An 18636-nucleotide genomic window follows, 5' to 3' on the forward strand; every position below is an offset into this window, starting at 1 on the left:
GATGTTTCTATCTGTCCACAACCATACCTCCATGATCTTCATTTTCATTATCGTCCGCACCAATCCATTTGTTATGTTACGCTTGATGCTATCTGCTCCGAAATAGGCTAGAAGAATAAGACTATCGGCCCATTTGCTATAATAATAATCTATTGGTGACGGAAAGAAACCGTTACTATCATAAAGTGAGCAATAATTTCGCCTTTGTTCACGCGCTTGCCAGTAGCGACGCCAGCGAGTGCGTCCAGGCCAACCAGAGCCTTTCAACTACGTACACAAGTCGTTAAAACACCCCCCCCCCCCCCCCGAAGCATAGCGGTAGTCTGCGACATTGCAGATAACAGCACATGCTATAACAATGGCAATCGGTACTTTATATAGTAGATGTCACGCAGGCAACCGATTTGGCGGCCATCGTCGCTGTCAAGGGGCCAAAAAGGGGGACCTGACCAATATCACTGTTTTCGCCAGTTTGGCTTTCGTAGAATTTTTTTTTCCTGTTTCTTTTCTTCATAGATCATATCTGAGAGTCTAAGCGGACGTTAACAGAACGTGGTCACGCTATGAGTGTGGCATGCACTACGATGGTCGAACCGCTTTACTAAGCTTTCTATATGTGCCTTATTGTGCTGCTAAATCTATTTTTGGTAGAGCCTTACAAACACAGCAATAGAACTTGCACGATAGACGTACTCCATTACACATTCTATGTGCTATCTGTATGTTTTGGGTTAGAATGATCGAGAGTACATGCGGATACACTCGGTCGTCGTTTTCCGGTAGGAACGACAATACATATACTGCATATAGACCTTCTTATACATACGGCACTTTTGCGCGGTGTAGCGCGCTGATTTCAAGAGTCACCCGTTCCATTGCCTTCTCATGTGTCATGTACGAAGAACGACACGTTCATGGAAATAGAAAGAATAGCAAGCAACGAGGAAACACCGTCACGCTTACAAAAACCTGCTTGCATGCAGTCATGCGCAGTAGATAAGTCTGTATGTCTAGGGGCTGGTCCAGGATTCGTGCCGCATCCTGGGTCGGAATACGCATGGGTGAAATACCGCATCCTGCATCAGCAAAACAAACACGTCTTGACATTCTGCGCAGGGCTATTGGTGACCCTACTCGTCGTATCGCGAGCCGCTATCATCAACTTTACACCTGCGGTACATTTTGTGGTCGGCTGTAGTATAGGCAACAAAGATGTGAAACCGATACAGAGGCCGCAACTGCTAGTAGCTGCGACGTCATCATTGTATTAAGTCGTTTTCGGAGGACGGGGGCGACCTCGATAATATGTCTATGGAATATTGCTGAGCCACAGGGCAAAGGGGAGGTGGAGGGTGACGAACAGGAGAAGTGGACCTGGTGTTAGCGACAGAATACAGTTAGGTCAAAGGGGCAAAGCTGCGATGCTGAGAGATTTTCGGGGTCTACCAGAACGCTGAGTTGCTTTGCAAAACTCAAGGCACGGCTTAAATTTAGACGAGATATATCGAACCGGGGTCTAAGGTTGCGGGGTTTGTTAAGCCAACGTCGAAGACGCTAATGGAAGCCGGTAGCTTCAATGGCACCGGTAGCGATATAGGAACCTAGAGAAAAAGTGATGCGGTCTCGGTTGATGCGCTGCTGCTGCCAGTGTACTCACGGCCCCTACTTCACGCAAGGTAACCTTCGAGAGCATGCACCAGGCGGCACACGCCGAAAAATAAAGCAGTGGAAACAAGAAAGCACTGCGACACGAAGAGACGGACACACCGAGAACGGATAAACGAATGGATCGATGGACGGACAAACGAAGTGAAATAGTTCGAGCAACACAGCAAAACGAAAAAAAAAAGAAAATTCAATGACGACGACTAAGGACACCACTTTTTCGTACGGTGTATATTAAGGCAGGCATACTAGGATTGAGCGATGCGGAAAGAAAAGGGGAAAGTGGAAGGAGGAAGAGAAAGAGAAAACTATGTAGAAAGCAGAAACGCTGACCATCAGCGTACACATCAGCTTATCGACAAACCCACTGACACAGCGAAGAGACAGACAAGCAAATTGAGCATACCAACCAGCTTTTGGAACAGACTGACGGAGTTGACTGGCCATAGAAGCTACATGGGCAGCCACATACAAACTAGCACAGAGCACATACACGGAGAGGCACCCGCTCGCTATCCGCCCCCCGCCTCCCGCCTCCCTCTACACACAGGCGCAGAAAGAGAGAGTGCGCGCACCCGGGCCGGCCGTTTTCAAAACAGGCATACACCAAACACCACACCAGCACCGTCGCGTTGCACCCTGATATTCGCTGCCATCCGCTACTCAGCGCTAGTCGTAGCAGTCGCTCCAGCGGCCACTATCGTCAACGTCGATACCAGCAGCAGTAGCAGCAGCACATACAAAAACACGTACTCAAGTTGTTCCCTTTCTCTCTTACTCCATCCATCTTTTCTCTCTCTAGCTTGCGGTGCGGACCGAGGGCGGGGACAGGCACGAGCCAATCGAGCACTGGGGGAGGCGGAGCTAAGTAGCGAGGGCGCCACCATCGGAAGACCCCCCATTGATCGACAGCACAGGCACACGGCACATACAATGAATACACACAGGCTCACAAACAGGCCAATGTTACACTCACCGACTCGACACAAACAGCAGCCGAATAGCTACGGCTGCGCCGCGTCTACCGCTGCTGGCTGGTAACTCAACGAAAGCGACGGAGGCATCGTAGCTAGGCGGCAGGGAAGACCCGACTGCTACCGATAACAGCAGCAGCAGTAGTCGTGGTAGGCGCAGCAGCGCAGGCTCTCCCTCGTATCGTGTCGATCGGGCTGTGAGTGCTATCACTGTGTTGGGCTAGCAGATAGACAGGCAAGAAGGCAGGGAGACATCGAATCAGGCAGCAAGAAGGGACCCCAGAAGCAAGCGCAGAGAAAGGCGACGAGCTAGATAGCCAACAGCCAACCTCTCGTGGTGTTTCGGCCGTGTGCGGCCCACGAACGGTATCGGCACTGACCGACCGACCGACCGACCAACGACATACGAAGCCGGCAGCGTTTTAGTGTACCACTACAACGGGTTTGTTTCTAGTGCCCCTGCTGAAAACCAGCAGCCAACAGCCGTGTCTCTATCAAATATCAGTGTATCCCTGTGTCCGCGCGTCCTATAACATACAATTACCATTTACCTCATCAGCCAGCTGAGCCAGCAGCAAGACAGTGCATAAAGCAACGCCTTAAAGTTAACGACGAATACATCCGATGAGGCCGAGGTAGTCGCGTAGCGAAAACACCAGCAGAAGGTAAGTTGAAGTATTAAGCGGTAACGAAAATCGAAGCGCCGAAGTTAAATCATTGGTTCAAATTACGCACCGAACCAAGCCAGAAAACCATAATGGATGGACAAGCCTGCGTCGCCAGCATCATGTGTGGTGGTGCTATTGATGTTTAACAAACACCAAGGAACGTCGCATCATTACTCTATATTAATCAAACAAGGAAGCGAGACGTCCGGGCGAATCGAGTTGATCGCCATCGTACGGCGGCAAACAACCAAGAACGAGCCGATTTCGATTTTTGTCTTGCACGCACGTTCACTTTGTGCATAGTAACACTGGCACTGACACCTCTATTGGATGCCATATTGGCATCATTCAGACATCAAGTACCTTCCCGTTTACACAGGAAACTAACGGCATTGCGGATGCCACGTTCCACCTAACGTTTATCAATGATTGCCGAAAGAGGATAATTTTGTAGAACGAGCTAGTGATTCGATTCTACGGTTGGCTTGCTCGGTTTGGATACTTCAGGCCGAGGCGAGCCTGAAGGCGGCCGACCGAATTAGGATCGAGCTGCCTCCTTTCTCTCCCGAATCTAGCCAGAAAAACACTATCCCGAAGCTGGCTGCCTTCAGTTATGGTGCAAAGAAAACGCAGCCAAGGCTTGCAAGTCAAATCGTCTGGGCTTCAGGCGTCTGCGTGTATGAAAAGGGTATCTTCATACTGTATGTGAATATCAAAGAAGTTGTTCTAAGCTATCTTTCTTCTAGCTGCGATTGTTGAAATACGTAAGGAAAAAGACGTTCGGACAAAGGAACATCTCAAGTGCTTTGTCTGTAGTGTTCGTCCACGTCAAAGACCTTAAGAGGATACGCAGCTAGGCCAACTGTGAAGCTCAAATGCATGTCTACTAAGATAGAGACGTAATGTTTTGCTGCCTCTTAACACAGTCGACAATCGGTGTTGGCGCTTATTGGCGTACGTACGACGGTGAGATAAGAAGCAGCGTCGGTATAATAACGCAACAATACACCATCTCGCGTTGAAAGTGAGCTGGATCCAAAGTGACACACCGGCCATCACCCTATCGACTACGACTGTCATATTGCTAGCAATGTTAAAACAATGACTAATAATGCCTTTGCATATTGGTCTATTTACCTAAATTCGACATAACAAGATTCTGTTGCAGCATACTATATTTATTTACGGCGCGCGTCAGTTTCTTGTGAAGTGGCGGTGCATCGTCGCCGAGAGAATCAGTAGACCTTGATGACGACTACCACGGATGCGTTTGTTGTCTGACAACTAACAAGTAGTGATGACCACGTTTTTGCGCAGTGCCTCTTTGCGCAGGAGGAAGACGTCGGTAAGGCAAGGGTGATCACCTATTTTTTTTTTACCACCCGCCAGCAGTCAAGCAATCTCTGCGATCTCGGTAGTGGGTTCCATTCATTCAATATCGTGTGTTTTGTGTGACGACATGTGTCGCGACGTGCTCGTCCGAAGTGTAAAGTGACGAGCTCGACATCTTGAATCTTTTGCCAAAGCGAGAGTTCTTCAGAGTTGCCTAGTTCTTTGTTGGCCTTATTTTTTCACCAATTATTTACGCGCGAAAAATTTGAAAAACACATAACACTACAAAATTTTCTCGTTTCAACTTGTGTTCGCATTGTGTGATTGTGGACTGTTATATTACACTACGAACGTCAAAGGAAGTGTGCCCGTGTGTGCTAGTCGCGCCGATTCCTAGCGTCAAAACGAGGCCTTCGCGGAGTACTCTCTTCTCACCGAGCGTTCATAACGGGTGCTCGCCGCATCCGTGAAGGCTCGGAACCTTCTCGGCGCCGGATACCAACATCTTGAACGCGCCAAGATGATGATGGATTCGTTGTCGGGGGGACCGGACTCGCTGTGCCTCCAGGATCTTGTCTCGGTTCCCCCTCCGCCCGATTCGTCGGGCCTAACGTTGGCCACGCTCGGGCCACCGATGCACCACATGGGGGCACACCATCTTGCCCCCATAAATCCATCGTGTGCTCCATTTCCAATGGAACACTCTCACCCGCATATGGGTCATCATATGGATCAGAAAAAGCGAGGTAAGTAAAACTGATCTTGTGTAAACCAGGAAGCTTGTCGCGCGTGAGTATCGGAAAAACAAAAAAAAATGTGTATTTGGCAGACCTGAACGATGGGCATGTATTTTGTATACGTTGTCTGTAGAAATAGGAATTTTCTATAATCTGAGAGTCGCAAGAATTGGTTAGGATATTTGCAATGACTCGTTTCTAGAACCCGGTATTTTACAGAGATTTAGTTCAAAGTTACGTTAAACTTCTCCACGATTTGAGTGAAAGGAGTGTAAGCCCTGATACTGAAGACAAAGAAGGAATAACGGCTCCACAAGCCGAAGTCACTGGGAACAACATGTGATAAAAGTAAACTATGAACCAACCTAGAGATTTGTAATCTCACATATAATGTATTTCTTCTTTCGGGTTACCGTGCCTTACTCGCTCGATACTGTAACCGTGTAGCCGAGAGGGAGAGTGCGTCGAAGTGTTTGAAGTATCAAAACACAACGCTTCATTTCTGGTGCCTTTTCCTTCACTGGGTCAAATAGAGCGATTTCTCTTGACAGCATTAACAGATGGTATTACTGAACTTTCTACATCTTAAAATAAAAACCTGTTATTATATTACCTGATCTCATCTTTGTGCAGTTAGTACAAAAAGCCAATGGAGATTGAATCTAATAAGGATTATATATATATATATATAATGTATGTATATGCGACCAAAACCATAGCACTATTTATTAACAGACTAAAAGACGCATGATGCGTTCATTAGATTTTAACCCGGGTCGAAAACTACGTAGCTGCAATGAGCATTGGCAATATTGATATACATTCTTCTGCCATTTGTAATTATAGACTCGTTTAGTTGTAGACAAATGTCTAATGAAACGATGGCACAATTACAAACTCAAAGCTCCAAACAGTTGTTAATGAGCTTTAATTGACCTCCTGACTATATCCGGATATGAGATGATCAATCATGTGGGCCTTCAACAACTTTACAGATGATGAAACGCGTCATTCTCTATTTGTCGTTTACCTTGTATAGTAGAAATCTGTAGCTATTCGTTTATCGTGTGATGAACGCGAGGTGACGAACACGTTGACGTCACGGTCGAATTGATTCTCGGACAAATCGAGATCTCGTACTGGCGAGCGCGTCTCTCCAAAATTCAATGCTGTGCTAAAGCCTTACAGAGCGCCAAAATCGTTTTTCCACGCGAAACGTGACACGAAACGACAAGCATGACGCGGCCAATTATAAGACCTCATTGACTTGGAATAGATCACACCTAATGGTATGCGGCAATAAAAGCGAAGTCACATAAAGATCGTCACTTTCACCTCAAAGCAGGTCCACTAGGCTCTCTGTCGCTGCGGGCAAAGTAGCGCGATCGAACGATCAGAACACAGCTAGCTATTGTTGTCCTGAAAGAATCCTTTTTCCAGACTCTCCATAAAAACTCAAGTAGTCTAGAACCTATGCGCTTTTCAACTGGAGGACAAGCCTTCGTGCCTAAAATACGCTGAGAGTCCCCAGGAGCCCTAGTCGTATTAATACATTTGGTGCTTACTACTGATTTTGTTTTTTCGATCGTAGTGCCGCTGTATAATGGAGGCCCTGACATAATTTTTAGTAGCGCCGATCGATACAGCTGACGCCGTAATAACATGCCAGATGATCGGGGGCAGAAGATAAATCAGAAGAAAATCCTATAGAATAAAGCTGTAACCCTGGCCTACTGCTTGATTAGCCGTCACGGTCCCAGGAAATGGGAGGTAAGGGCAAGCAAATTTCGAAATTTTTTGCCTTTATTCAATAGCTTTCACGTGCTCCGCAACTGCCTCCAGATGTCGTGGTACCCATCTATTCATTGAGTATGTGACCTTCTATAATTGATGTTAGCGACCTGTATCTATATAATAAGGAACAGATTCAAATAAGCCGCCGTTTGGATCAGTGTCCACCATTATGTCTGCCTTCCCAAAAGTCATCGACTTTTAGTTACTCATACCTTTTTTTCGGGAACACACAATTTTATATTTTTTTTAGGGTTGATAGACACTCCACATATAGCGAACTGTGGCAGAGAATTAGATTTTTTTAGATTTTTGCCGTCATTTATACGGCCAGCACGATATGATGCTTATATTACAAACACAATGCAATATCACGACAATATGTTAACCGTCCATAGTGAACGACCACTTTACAAAATCTATTTCAGTTATGCCACATAGGGTTTTTTTTAATAAAAGCTGAACGGGAGCTAAAGACACAGAAATAAAGCTCATATTCTAGTTTCGAAAAGTATAATTAAGCAATAAAATAGGCCTATTGAGCACTAGGCGGTATGGCGCTTAATCAGAAAATAAATAATAACAAAAGCTATTTTGAAAAGATACGAGTGAACTACGCACAAAGTTTAGCATACGATGACTAAAGCCTTCCTCGGAAAATTGAATAAGGTAGATGGAACTGAGCACGAACTTGAAATACTGCCAACATGATAACGGAGGCTAATCTTAAAAAAATATATTTAGAAACTTCAAATCCTGAAAGACCGCGGACTTAGTGTTAACATAAGTAAACGTTTAACAGCAGTACTAATCCTTTATTAAAACCCAAAACATGTATTTAGTAAAGATAGATGTCTTTTACCTTTTACAGGACCTTAAAGGACGGAAACGAGAACCTTGCAGAGCCTATTTTGATGTGATCATTCCCTTATTTGTTTAGGCGGAACTACGCCTAACACCAAATGGTTGCTTTTGTTTCTTTATTCAGGCCATGCGATAATTCACGCATAGCTGCTTCAACAAAGTTGTGACAAAAAAAACAAAAAATGTAGCAGGAAAAGCGTTATTTACACTACTAAATCAGATAACTTTATGACTGCTTAAAGTGATTATAGCTTTTGTCAACGCCGTTCAATGTAGCTCATGGAACGCAAGTAATACTCATTTGTAAGGCCAAAGCCTTTTTCTTCCTACAAATGTTATATTGTCATTAAGAAGCGACTATAAAACGATCAACCCAAAGAGGGAATTGCGTGTGCAATGTGTTCTATTTTTTTTATATGTTTAATAGGTTTTCTCTAACTTTTTTTTTATTTGTTAAGTTGTTCAGTCACTTCTGCAAACGGCTGATGTCACCGGTATTACCCAGACGTGCCAAACTGCCCGTGCTTATTAGTATGTTATTGTGATCGTTATTACTACTGCTATAATTATTTGTTTCCTTGGTCCCACTTGGCCCGTATGCTTAATGGTGGAAGTAAGCTGGAGGGATTAAGAAGCTAAACCCCCTGATGGAGTAGCTCGATATACTAAAGTCTCATTAGCTCTTACTGCTGCTTCTGCAACTGCGTTAGTTGCCTACCACGAAGTACAGAATGGTGTAAGAGGATCGAGCCCGATCCAGGGAGACACACTACACTGCAGTATACGTGAAACTATACCCCTTCACAATGGAAGGGAGAAGGGAAAGGTCTGAATGTGTGATCGCGCTTACGTATCTATTGACGGCCATGTCTCCGGAACACACGCGTGGATGAGGCGCAGGAAAAGCGATGGACATTCTTTCGAGTAGTTTTGATCTCGAGGTTTCACTGGCTGGCACTCGAACTGGCTATGCGCTGTTTGTCCTAACGTTGCCCGCGCTGATCTAAATTGCCCTACTAGCTTGTCGTGGATGTGGAGCTAGCCTATCTATTTACGGACTTTGCTTGCCAAATGCAATCCGCTCTGGGAACTGCGCAATTGTCTAGCAATGAGCGCCTAAGCACAATAGCCGTTAGCGGTGTCATTCAGCTTAAACATAGGAGATGGACTTTTGAACTTTCATTTTGCTTACACTTCAGGATGGAGGGGGGGGGGGGGGCAAACGAGTAGGAACAAAGAGAAAGGCAGGGAAAGAAAAAGAAATAGACACGATGGGGGCAGATGGGCGTAGAGCGTCGATAAACGCGTGCGCGTTTTATCACGGCCTTAGAAAATGGCAATCGAATTGTATAAGAGGTCTTTCTCCAGCTGTTTACCTAAAATATTCGCTGCTCCCTCTTCACTAAGCCGGTAGATGTTCAAGCAGAGGTTGTCATTTCGAACACATCAAGTGCCCCTTGGAAATCGTGTACAGTCTTTACGAATTATGCGCTATCCTCATCTGCACACATTCATTTCTAATAAATAGTTATATGGCGAACTTAATTTTAGCCTGTAAATATATATAAAAACCCTCCCGTTCAATGGCTAGTAAAAATTAGGGATACGTTTTCGTATTGCATCATATCAAATAATAGTCAACATTTACAAAATGTTTTTTTTTTCAGACTCGTTCGAGCAACTAGTAAATTATTATTCGTAAACACTTACTAGAATATTACTTTATTTTAAATTTAATTCGTGCAGCTCACACTGTCCAATTTTTTCGACAATTCATAATAACAAGCTTTATTGAAGAATTTGCCCTTTCGAATGTACTAAATAACCGATTTTTCATTGAACTTATAACGATTATAGCAGTTATAAACGCTCAAAAGTTTTCAGGATGATGAACTTGATCCAAGATCTATCGTTTGAAGTATTTCATGACACTATCCCCGTGTTTTCTCAGGCAACAGTTGTATTTCCGTGCCAATCTATCCCATAGTAGCCTTGAGGTTTATCCCGCATCTGTTCACCACTTTGTTTTCCCTCCTGTGGTTCAGGTATCGTCTATGGCAGATACGTCAAGTTGCCGCAGCCCTTATCAATGCGTTTTTTTCTCTGTTAATCTTCATCCAGTCATTGCTGTCAGCGTCGAGAATTCCCTTTTGCTTAATTTGTTCATCCGGTTGAGCTATATCTTGTCGCTGTCGTCCTCATCGTCGCCTCATTCCAGGGGCCACGTGTCCCCTTTCGTTGAGGCGGCCAACCCCTCGGGGAAAGCTAACCTTCGCCTCCGTTCGTGCAATTGTTCCCTTTGACCCGCTTCAGGGTCTCTAGTATCGAGCAGCACGAGTACTTTTGTGCCTTCCTGATGCCACGCCATCCTTCACTCGGACATCCCGCCCTGAAATTAGGGCCAAACTGAAGACAACACTGATGCCCGGTAGCATGGACACGTCGCCAGTGCACCTCACTCAGAATGGCAAACCTCAACTACCTTCTTCAGCAGCGTCGTATGCGAACATACGAGGATCTAACGATATAACGTAATGGAACTAAAGTAGGAAGGAGGTACTGAGGGCGAAGTCGCGTGTTGCACAGAGTTGATTGCCAACAGGGCATGCGACGCCCATGTCGAGTGGTCTCTTCTTGCCAACGCGCCCGAGTCCGCTTTCTGTTTTTCGGGCCTTTGCCACCATCTTCGATGGCGACGGTCAGTGAAAGTTTGTCCATACCAAATACTCTGACATCAATCCACCGGTAAATTGGTGCTTCTCAGGACACCAAGCGTTTGCTTGCTACCATCACCACCGACCCCTGGCGAGTTATCTTTCCCACTTACCTCGTTGAGCCGCGAGGGTAAAGGTGAATCGCAGAGGAGCCAAATAGTTGACGAATGGGGGACGAACGGAAAGTCGGAAGGAGATTTGACAAAGCCCAGTAACTCGGGGAAGGAGGCAAGGGCGGATTTAAGTAGAAAGAGATGCTTAAGCTTGCGCATAGCCCTCAGCCGTGTGTAGGCGGGTGGGAGCGTGTATGTTGTTATCTAATATGTCAACACAATGGTGACTGACAGACGGGGCCTGATAGTCGACCGCGTTCACAAGCGCGCATCCCCAATTGCGCCCTCAGTCCGTCTCGATTTTCCCCATCTGTTATCTAGGTGCATAGAACGCTCCTATTCAGGCTTTCGTTACGAGCCAGGTGCTACGCATAGCACACTGCCGGCTATAACATGTTACTTGTGAGTCGGTGTATGTGGGCGTTAAATAATGACTTACGTTTCGTGTCTGGCTCATTAAGTAAAGCAGTCTTTGTATTTTAATTGAAATAGCGTTGTACATGTTCCATTAGCCTCTCATTTTTGTACCTCCTAATGGTTAGCGGCTATTCTGGCGAGTCTGCATGTCAAATAGCTAATTATTGGTGTTTAAATTTCGACAACCAACCTACAAGGCTCAGAATGCCTTTTTTTTAAATAAAAAATCAACACTACTCTATAGTAGACTCTACACCAGCGACACTTGTTGCTGACTGAAGTCACACTGAATTTACCTTGTGACGTGGGCTCCTCATCGTCCCCACTTGGTGCTCACCCAAATAGTGAAATGGTCTACTACATAAACTAGTTTGACAAACCAATATGTGAGTTCTATATCCGAAATACGCTTGGCTTCGTCTCTTCTCAGAGCCTTTTTGAGAATATCTCATGCAAGGTACCTATCCTGAGGGACTGGAGAGAATGTATCAAAAGACGGGTGACGGAGAAGGGGAAACTGGTCGAACGGATGTATAATAATCTATATTCGCGGTGGTCGTAGCCCCTCCGTCAAACTGGAGAAAGATCGTTCCCATTGGCATAGCTCTCGTTGGGATTTCAACTTCATGAAGTCGTGTGCGGCCCACTGGCTTGACAAAATTCCTCTCACGCAGCTGAACCGCGCGCTGCTTTTTTGGCAAACGCTAATTCACTTCACGGTAGCTTCACTCAGTGTTTGGGGCGGAGGTAGAGATTTAAATCTAGTTAGTGGCGTCGCGATCACGCTTGCCTCCGTACTCCAAATGTGGCTGTCTATCTGCCCATCTGTCTGTGTCTTTTTGTGCGTGTGTTTTCGATACGCGTCGTAGCCCCATCTCTTCCAAGACGATATCTAACAGTTGATATCTGATGACTGTTAATGTCAAGATGGAAACTACATTTTCCTGCAATGCCATCCAATCCTCTGTCAGCCTGAAGAGCGGGTAGATATTGGACGGGGCTTGTGTACAAACACGCTAACAAAATCTATAAGAGATATTGTCAGCTTGAAGAAAAACGACATGATGAAACAAAAGAAAAAAATTTAATTAAATTTATAGAAGTGGCAGGGAATGCTTGTTCGTGTATTTCTGTTGTTGCTGCTCAGTTGTGCCTTGTTGCGAGGTAACATATCAGCTGCTTTGTTAACTAAATAGTGACATCTGCATGTTATACATTGGGCAATATGCTAATATTTCTATCGAAAAATACTTAGGAAATAACCAAACAATGCTGGAATTTACCAGGTTCTAATAAGGCACTATAAAAAATCAAATACAACAGAAGGTATGACTCAAAAATCTCCCATTGTCCCTGTTCGCAGCGCGTGACGATCAATATCCCAAAAACCCTTTCCAATTTTACCAAGCTCTATCAGATATCTTATGGGACAATGATTGATTAGATTATTTTTAACAAGAAATGGCAATGTCACATTGAATTTGGATACTCGAATTATTGAGGCTCTTACATCTTTGTTGATGCTACGTATAGAGGGCTTAAAGAATGCAATAACGAAGCGGGTTTCGTCACATCGTTTACGTCGACTCTCTGCTAAAATCTCTGCACGAAGCAAAACTCATTGAACGGCAGTAGTAGAACCCAACATTTGTTGGCCCTCTAGGCAGTATCGTTTGCCTGTAGTTGCGGTTTTATCTAAGGAACCCATGAGGGATTGGCTGAGCTGCTGAGTTCTCAATGAACAGCTACAACGGCTCTCTACGGCAAAGTAACTTGTCCTACTAGTAAAGTCTTTTTGTTTCACCATCAAAAAAACGTACGTGCTCTGTGAAGATGTAAGAAGTATAAGCCGCGAAATTAGGAGATGCAGGAGCTAGGAGATTTAAGAGTATGCAAATATGACATATCAGCTTTGTTTATTGTCTGTCCAGCCAGGGAGAGATGAAGCTGGCCTTCGCTAGGACGGATTATCAATATGGTAGTAGAACGAAGGGAGCTTTATCGGGAGCTTTATAGGACACCCACGACCGCCGAGTTGACAGTGACTAATACAGTTGGAAATATGTGTAATGTGTATGTGTGCTTACCTCTGGAGTTGGAACACACGTTCACACCCAACGCAGGCTTAGACCTTGGCACAAAGTCATTTAAAGCTACGGAAATGTTATTCGGTCCGCGTCGTAGTAATCGGTCTCATTTAGGTTTATATCGAGGGGTTTGTGTTGTCTGCAACGACGCGAGGCTTTCTTCTACATATTGTTTACTCCTCGCCTATTTCCTAAACACAAACGATTCTAAAGACCAACTTGCAAGCGTTTCTCGTTCGAATCTCTTAAATATAGCTAAATTCTAATAAAAGGTCATCGACAACGATACATATTTTTGCAGTGATATTGGTTTGAACGAAGGCAGTGAAGATGTTACTTATGTCTACATGAACAAGATGTTGTACATCGTGTCATGCCTTTAAAGATACCATCGCTGGCGTCACGTGATACCGGGTAAAAAAAGAAACAGCGGCATGGCTGTTTCTATGACCAACGCGGGCTGTTTGGACGAATGTTGTCCACTCTTGTTGTTATCGTCGTTGCCATCGCCGCCGTCTGCAGTCTGTGTATGTTGCTCGCCGTATTCTCGGCGACGAGTACACAATGCGGTCGGCCGCTGCGAGCTGGCTGCACACCGTTCCTATAAAAATGGGCCAAGCCACCCTTTGTTTCTGCAGCGACAGACAAACGCCGATCCTATACGTATGTGTGCCGTGATGTCCCGAAATGTCACCACGCCCCTTATTTTTTTCCTAACAGGTTTTGCTGGAATAGGATCGCAGCAGCAACAGCAACAACACGACAACAAATGCCTACCTGCTTCTCGCGCTATGAATAGAGGCGGAGGCAGCGATACTCCCGTTTGTTATCTGCTAATCCCTGTTACAAACGCCCCATCTCTAACTTGGCCCGAGGACAACGACGGGAACGACGTTCGTGAGGGAATTGTGCCGAACGACGCCTCTGAGCTACACTCCTGTTGCTGCCGAGTCTCAAAAACTGGAACAGCATCTTGAGACGGCAACAATGACGGCTAACGTTGACGCCAATATTAGCAGCAGCAGCAGCAGCAGCAGCAGCAGCAGTAGGCGGCAGGCTGGCTATCGTACAGTAAGACAACTCTTGTCATAGAGTCACATTCGTCTTCTCGCTAGGGAGGCTAACATACCGTGTTGGGGACCATTCTCCTCTAATTCACGGACACTTCACTATGTAGGACTCACTGACTTCGCGTGAGTACTCGTCAATGTTTCCAGAAAGCTACAAGCAAGAGCTCTAGAACTTGACATCTGGGTCGTCTCAGCAGGAATCGATGTAATCTGTTATGTCGCTCATAGAGGTGCCGAACACTGAATTTACTCTAATTTTTTCCCGTCGTTTAACGGTTAACCATCGAGGTTCCCCACGTCGTGGCCTCCAACTTTGTGCTGGTGATGTATTTATACGTCGCTGCTTTGTTCGGTACATAGAGATGGTTAGCGTGTGTGTATCGCTTGGCTTGAACGGCGACGCTAGTTCAAATAAGAGATAATGACTGGGCCAATCGTTCTATGCATGACAAAACAACCTGGCTAATGCCGAAGCTAGACTAGATACGTTATCTTGTCCTGGCGGGGTAAGTGTAGATTTCGGTAATAATCGTATTTCGGGGATGGCCAGGGACGAACAGGAAGGGTGCTTTCAAACGTCATTTTTCGTCTCCCGGAAAGACACGATTAGTCGATTGTTTGGTTAGATAGTGTTGAGAGTCTGATCATACGTAAGCGGAATATATATCACGTAAGACGGCCGCCTAACATGGCAGATTTTCAGAAATTGCCTGAAATAGATTTATTGAATATTTTCCAGTGTGCAGCCTGACACTATACCCGATAGTGATTTAATGGCAAAACGAGATCGTCAGTATTCCATAAATTAGCTGTCGCCAATATTACAGGATGATAAATGTATTTATTATCAAGTAGACATTTCTAATGGTCGTTTGTAGTGTTATTTGTAAACTTCTCATACCATGAAAAAGATCAGCGTAGGTCGAATGTAGTTACCGGCAGATCCAAACGAATCCATCGTTCCGTACTCTGCATGTTTTCCTCCGAGCATCTTCACTTAGTCGACCTTGTATAAAAACGAATGATACTTTTTTTTTTTTCGAGGAATGCCTTATCGTTTGTTTACAGCACATTATAGTGAAAGCGTTATGCTCTAAATTGAGGACTCTATATTATAGGATTAAAAAGATATAGGAAAAAAATACCATTGATATAGCACCGCAATAGGAAACCGTCAGTGAATTATTACCCGATTATAGACTAATCGATCGATCTTTGGGAGATTTTCGTTGATTTTTATTTGACGTATAGCGTCGTAAGAACGTTATACTATCATCATACTGTTGTTCCTCTTTCGTGGAAACCGGCTCAACGAGTAACCGGCGATTCAGTTTTTGTTCTTCAGATGTTTTTCAGATCTCACATACGTAGCGAACATTTGTTCGCTTGTAATCGTTTTATACTGTCGTGTGTCGGAGCTCAGAATCAGAATTCGCAGTCCTCATACACTGAAATAACCCAAAAACGCATCTCTGTTCTAAGCTTTGCTTTCCGTGAGCTCTGCTATTTACTGCCAACATAAATGGTATCATATTATTCTATGCCACGTTTTGTCGGTTCTGTGAGAGGCACTGAACGTTGTCCATTCTGAAGTTCAATCGGTGTCCTTGAATTTTCTCTGCGGAAGCGGTTCCGTTCCACAGCAAACTCTCTGCCGCTGTCTTCCATCGACCCAGTGTAGGCCTATCTGCGTGTTTCTGAACACGGAACCACGCATAGTGACACCTTTCCATGTCGGTATAATGGCAGACGATCTCTTTCTTTCTTGTTTAAGCTGCTGCTGCTGCTGCTACTACTACTACTGCCGCTGCCGCCACAGTGACGCTGTCGCCGTTGACGGTTGAACTCAAATCCGTCGGGAAATGCAATGAGAAAATGCGGCGTCTCAGAAGATGCCGCGGTCGTTCTCGCCAACGTCAGCATTCTCTCCGGGAGCAGGAACGGATATCACGAATAATCCAGGCCATACATGTACGTGTGGTGGGACTACTAAGTACTCTAAGATGGCTTTTGTTTCGAGGCGGCCGCTTGAAACACATCTTTTATGGAACATAGGCGAATGAACTTATAGGGAGGGATTGCTTTTGGTCGACAAGAGGAACGAACACGGAAGGGGCCGATATTCCGATCTGTGACTGGCTTTCAGCAACGACGCCCCGGAGTTAGGATGGATATATGTCACGAACGTACTGTCAAAGTGTGGGCATCTAGCGAATTTGCCGCCCGAGTTTGTTAAATTTGTCTACCAGTCTTTTACGATTATCAGCAATGACGGGAACAATTTGAGTACGTCGTTGTATACGTCACGAGGGCCGCCCGCTGTGACCTAGTTTGAGATACTTAGGTTGCCTTGTCATGCTTCTCTTTTTGACAGGATTCTTTCCACTAGAAGGCAACGGTTTGTCCAATTGCGTTGTTGCCAAAACCGATGGCAAATCTATTTGTTACCCGGCGCGCCAAAAATCAAATCTTGTCTACAGCGACAGTAAACAGCAAGCACATAAACACATACACGCATAGACACACGTACGAAATACAATAATAATTAGCCATTGGTTCGTTTCGACAACAGCTTGACCGTCAAGTTAATTTAACTTGCCAGGACTCATGACAATGATATGGCACAATAGTGCCAGATCTAAACAATAGGGGGAGTTCGTCGAGTGACGCATCTATACGCACACCCATGCACACTCACACGGATATCCATTCTCACACGTAAAGAGACGGAATTCAACGTTTTGAAAAGGAAGCTGCTTGCTGCGTGCACATGTACTCGCAAGCATGTCCTGCACGCTCAGGTCAGCTGACTGGTAGGAAGCAAAAGTTCATTGGCTATAGTTAGCTTGGATAGCCGCACACACGATGTACGGAAGCAATATTCTTTAATAATCCCCTAAAACAATAATAATGATAAAAATTACTGAGAATTTTATATGAAAAAGGATAGTAATTTTTACCGAAATCTAATATATTATATACTATATGTTTATCTGTGTAATTGAATCGGTATTCATTCGCAGATCGATCAACGATTCGAGCCAAAAGTTACATTTGAACTTAGTTTATTAGAAAAAAAAAACATCTAACAAAAGTAGTCCGATAATCATCGCGTCCAGTAACAGCTCTATGAACTCTGCGATCTTCATTTTTAATTAACTAATTAATCAAAGGCGTCCCGTAATTTCCTGTGCACATTTCCGCTGTCCTGATTCCTAGTAGATTTACTAAATAGGCTCTTTTTGTGCCCAAATCGATGATCGTACAAGTCGCTATAAGAGCAAAAATAGCTTCATGCTTTGTCACCCAATAGGGGCTTGTCTATGCCCCGTTCAAGCTCGCTCTGCTGAATTTAGATGCCTCAACCACTTGATTCGGATGTAACAACATGCATTTTAGGCGAGTCCCAGAGCTAATGAGATAAGAATTACCAACTTAAGAGTAAGTAAGAAGGCAGACCCTCTTAAAGGGTTATTGACTCCTGCAGTCCGAGCGCCGGCTATACCATTGCCAAAGCCAAAGCACCAGCATCCTGCATCGAGCAGTACTAAGGGACACAGGTGGCGTTTGTGTGTCAGTCTCGACATAAAGCTTATATAGACATTCAATGATTTGACAAAGATTTACTTTAAATCAAATATATCTACTTAAAGAATGTCTTAAGCCGACGTAGTTCTTAGCAAGTAACAAGCTATTGTGTTAGTAGGTATTGTCGGGGATCAGGTTTTTGCTTTTTCAAAAGTTACAGTTTATCGGTCAGCTGTAACTTTGATCTTATCGAATGGATTGAGCCGTCATTTATTACGCAAAAAAACTTTAAAATGTATAGCAATGTAAATGTCGGGATGGCACTGGTGCTCGACAACGTTATCCATGGTTAAAGTAACATAAGTCTTAATAATAATAACAATTAAAGTAGCATCAGGTATAACGATTGTGATATCCTCACGCATAAGGAGACGTGCGTGTCTACGAATATGTTTGGGTGCGGTAAACGTGGCCTACAGCAGAATCAATATGTCCTTTTGAATCACAATCAACATACGGTATTATGACGCGTCTTCAATTTAGTAACAGTCACAGCTCATGTAGTTCCAAAATTTACGAACCCTTTGGCTCTTTGACCAAACGGTAAGAGCTATAGAGGATTCCTAAATCTCGATGTGTTTAACTGTCGCAAGTGTTGCATTGTGGATTATTGGAA

General features: G+C 44.6%; 1 protein-coding gene across 2 annotated transcripts in view; it reads left to right on the forward strand.

The window, feature by feature from the left end:
- Window positions 1-2677: 2677 nt before the first annotated feature.
- LOC111254872 (uncharacterized) overlaps window positions 2678-18636 on the forward strand; it is a 97818-nt gene continuing 81859 nt past the window's right edge. The window contains exon 1 of one of the 2 annotated variants that reach the window (XM_086977582.1): window positions 2678-5385. In XM_086977582.1, the coding sequence (XP_086833708.1) occupies window positions 5160-5385 (226 nt within the window). In that variant the 5' untranslated portion in view covers window positions 2678-5159. The remainder of the gene's footprint in view (window positions 5386-18636) is intronic. The other variant, XM_022816210.2, reaches the window with a different exon arrangement.

The sequence above is a fragment of the Varroa destructor genome, unplaced genomic scaffold (assembly GCF_002443255.2).
Source record: "Varroa destructor unplaced genomic scaffold, Vdes_3.0 BEIS01000001.1, whole genome shotgun sequence".
Lineage (NCBI taxonomy): Eukaryota > Metazoa > Arthropoda > Arachnida > Mesostigmata > Varroidae > Varroa > Varroa destructor.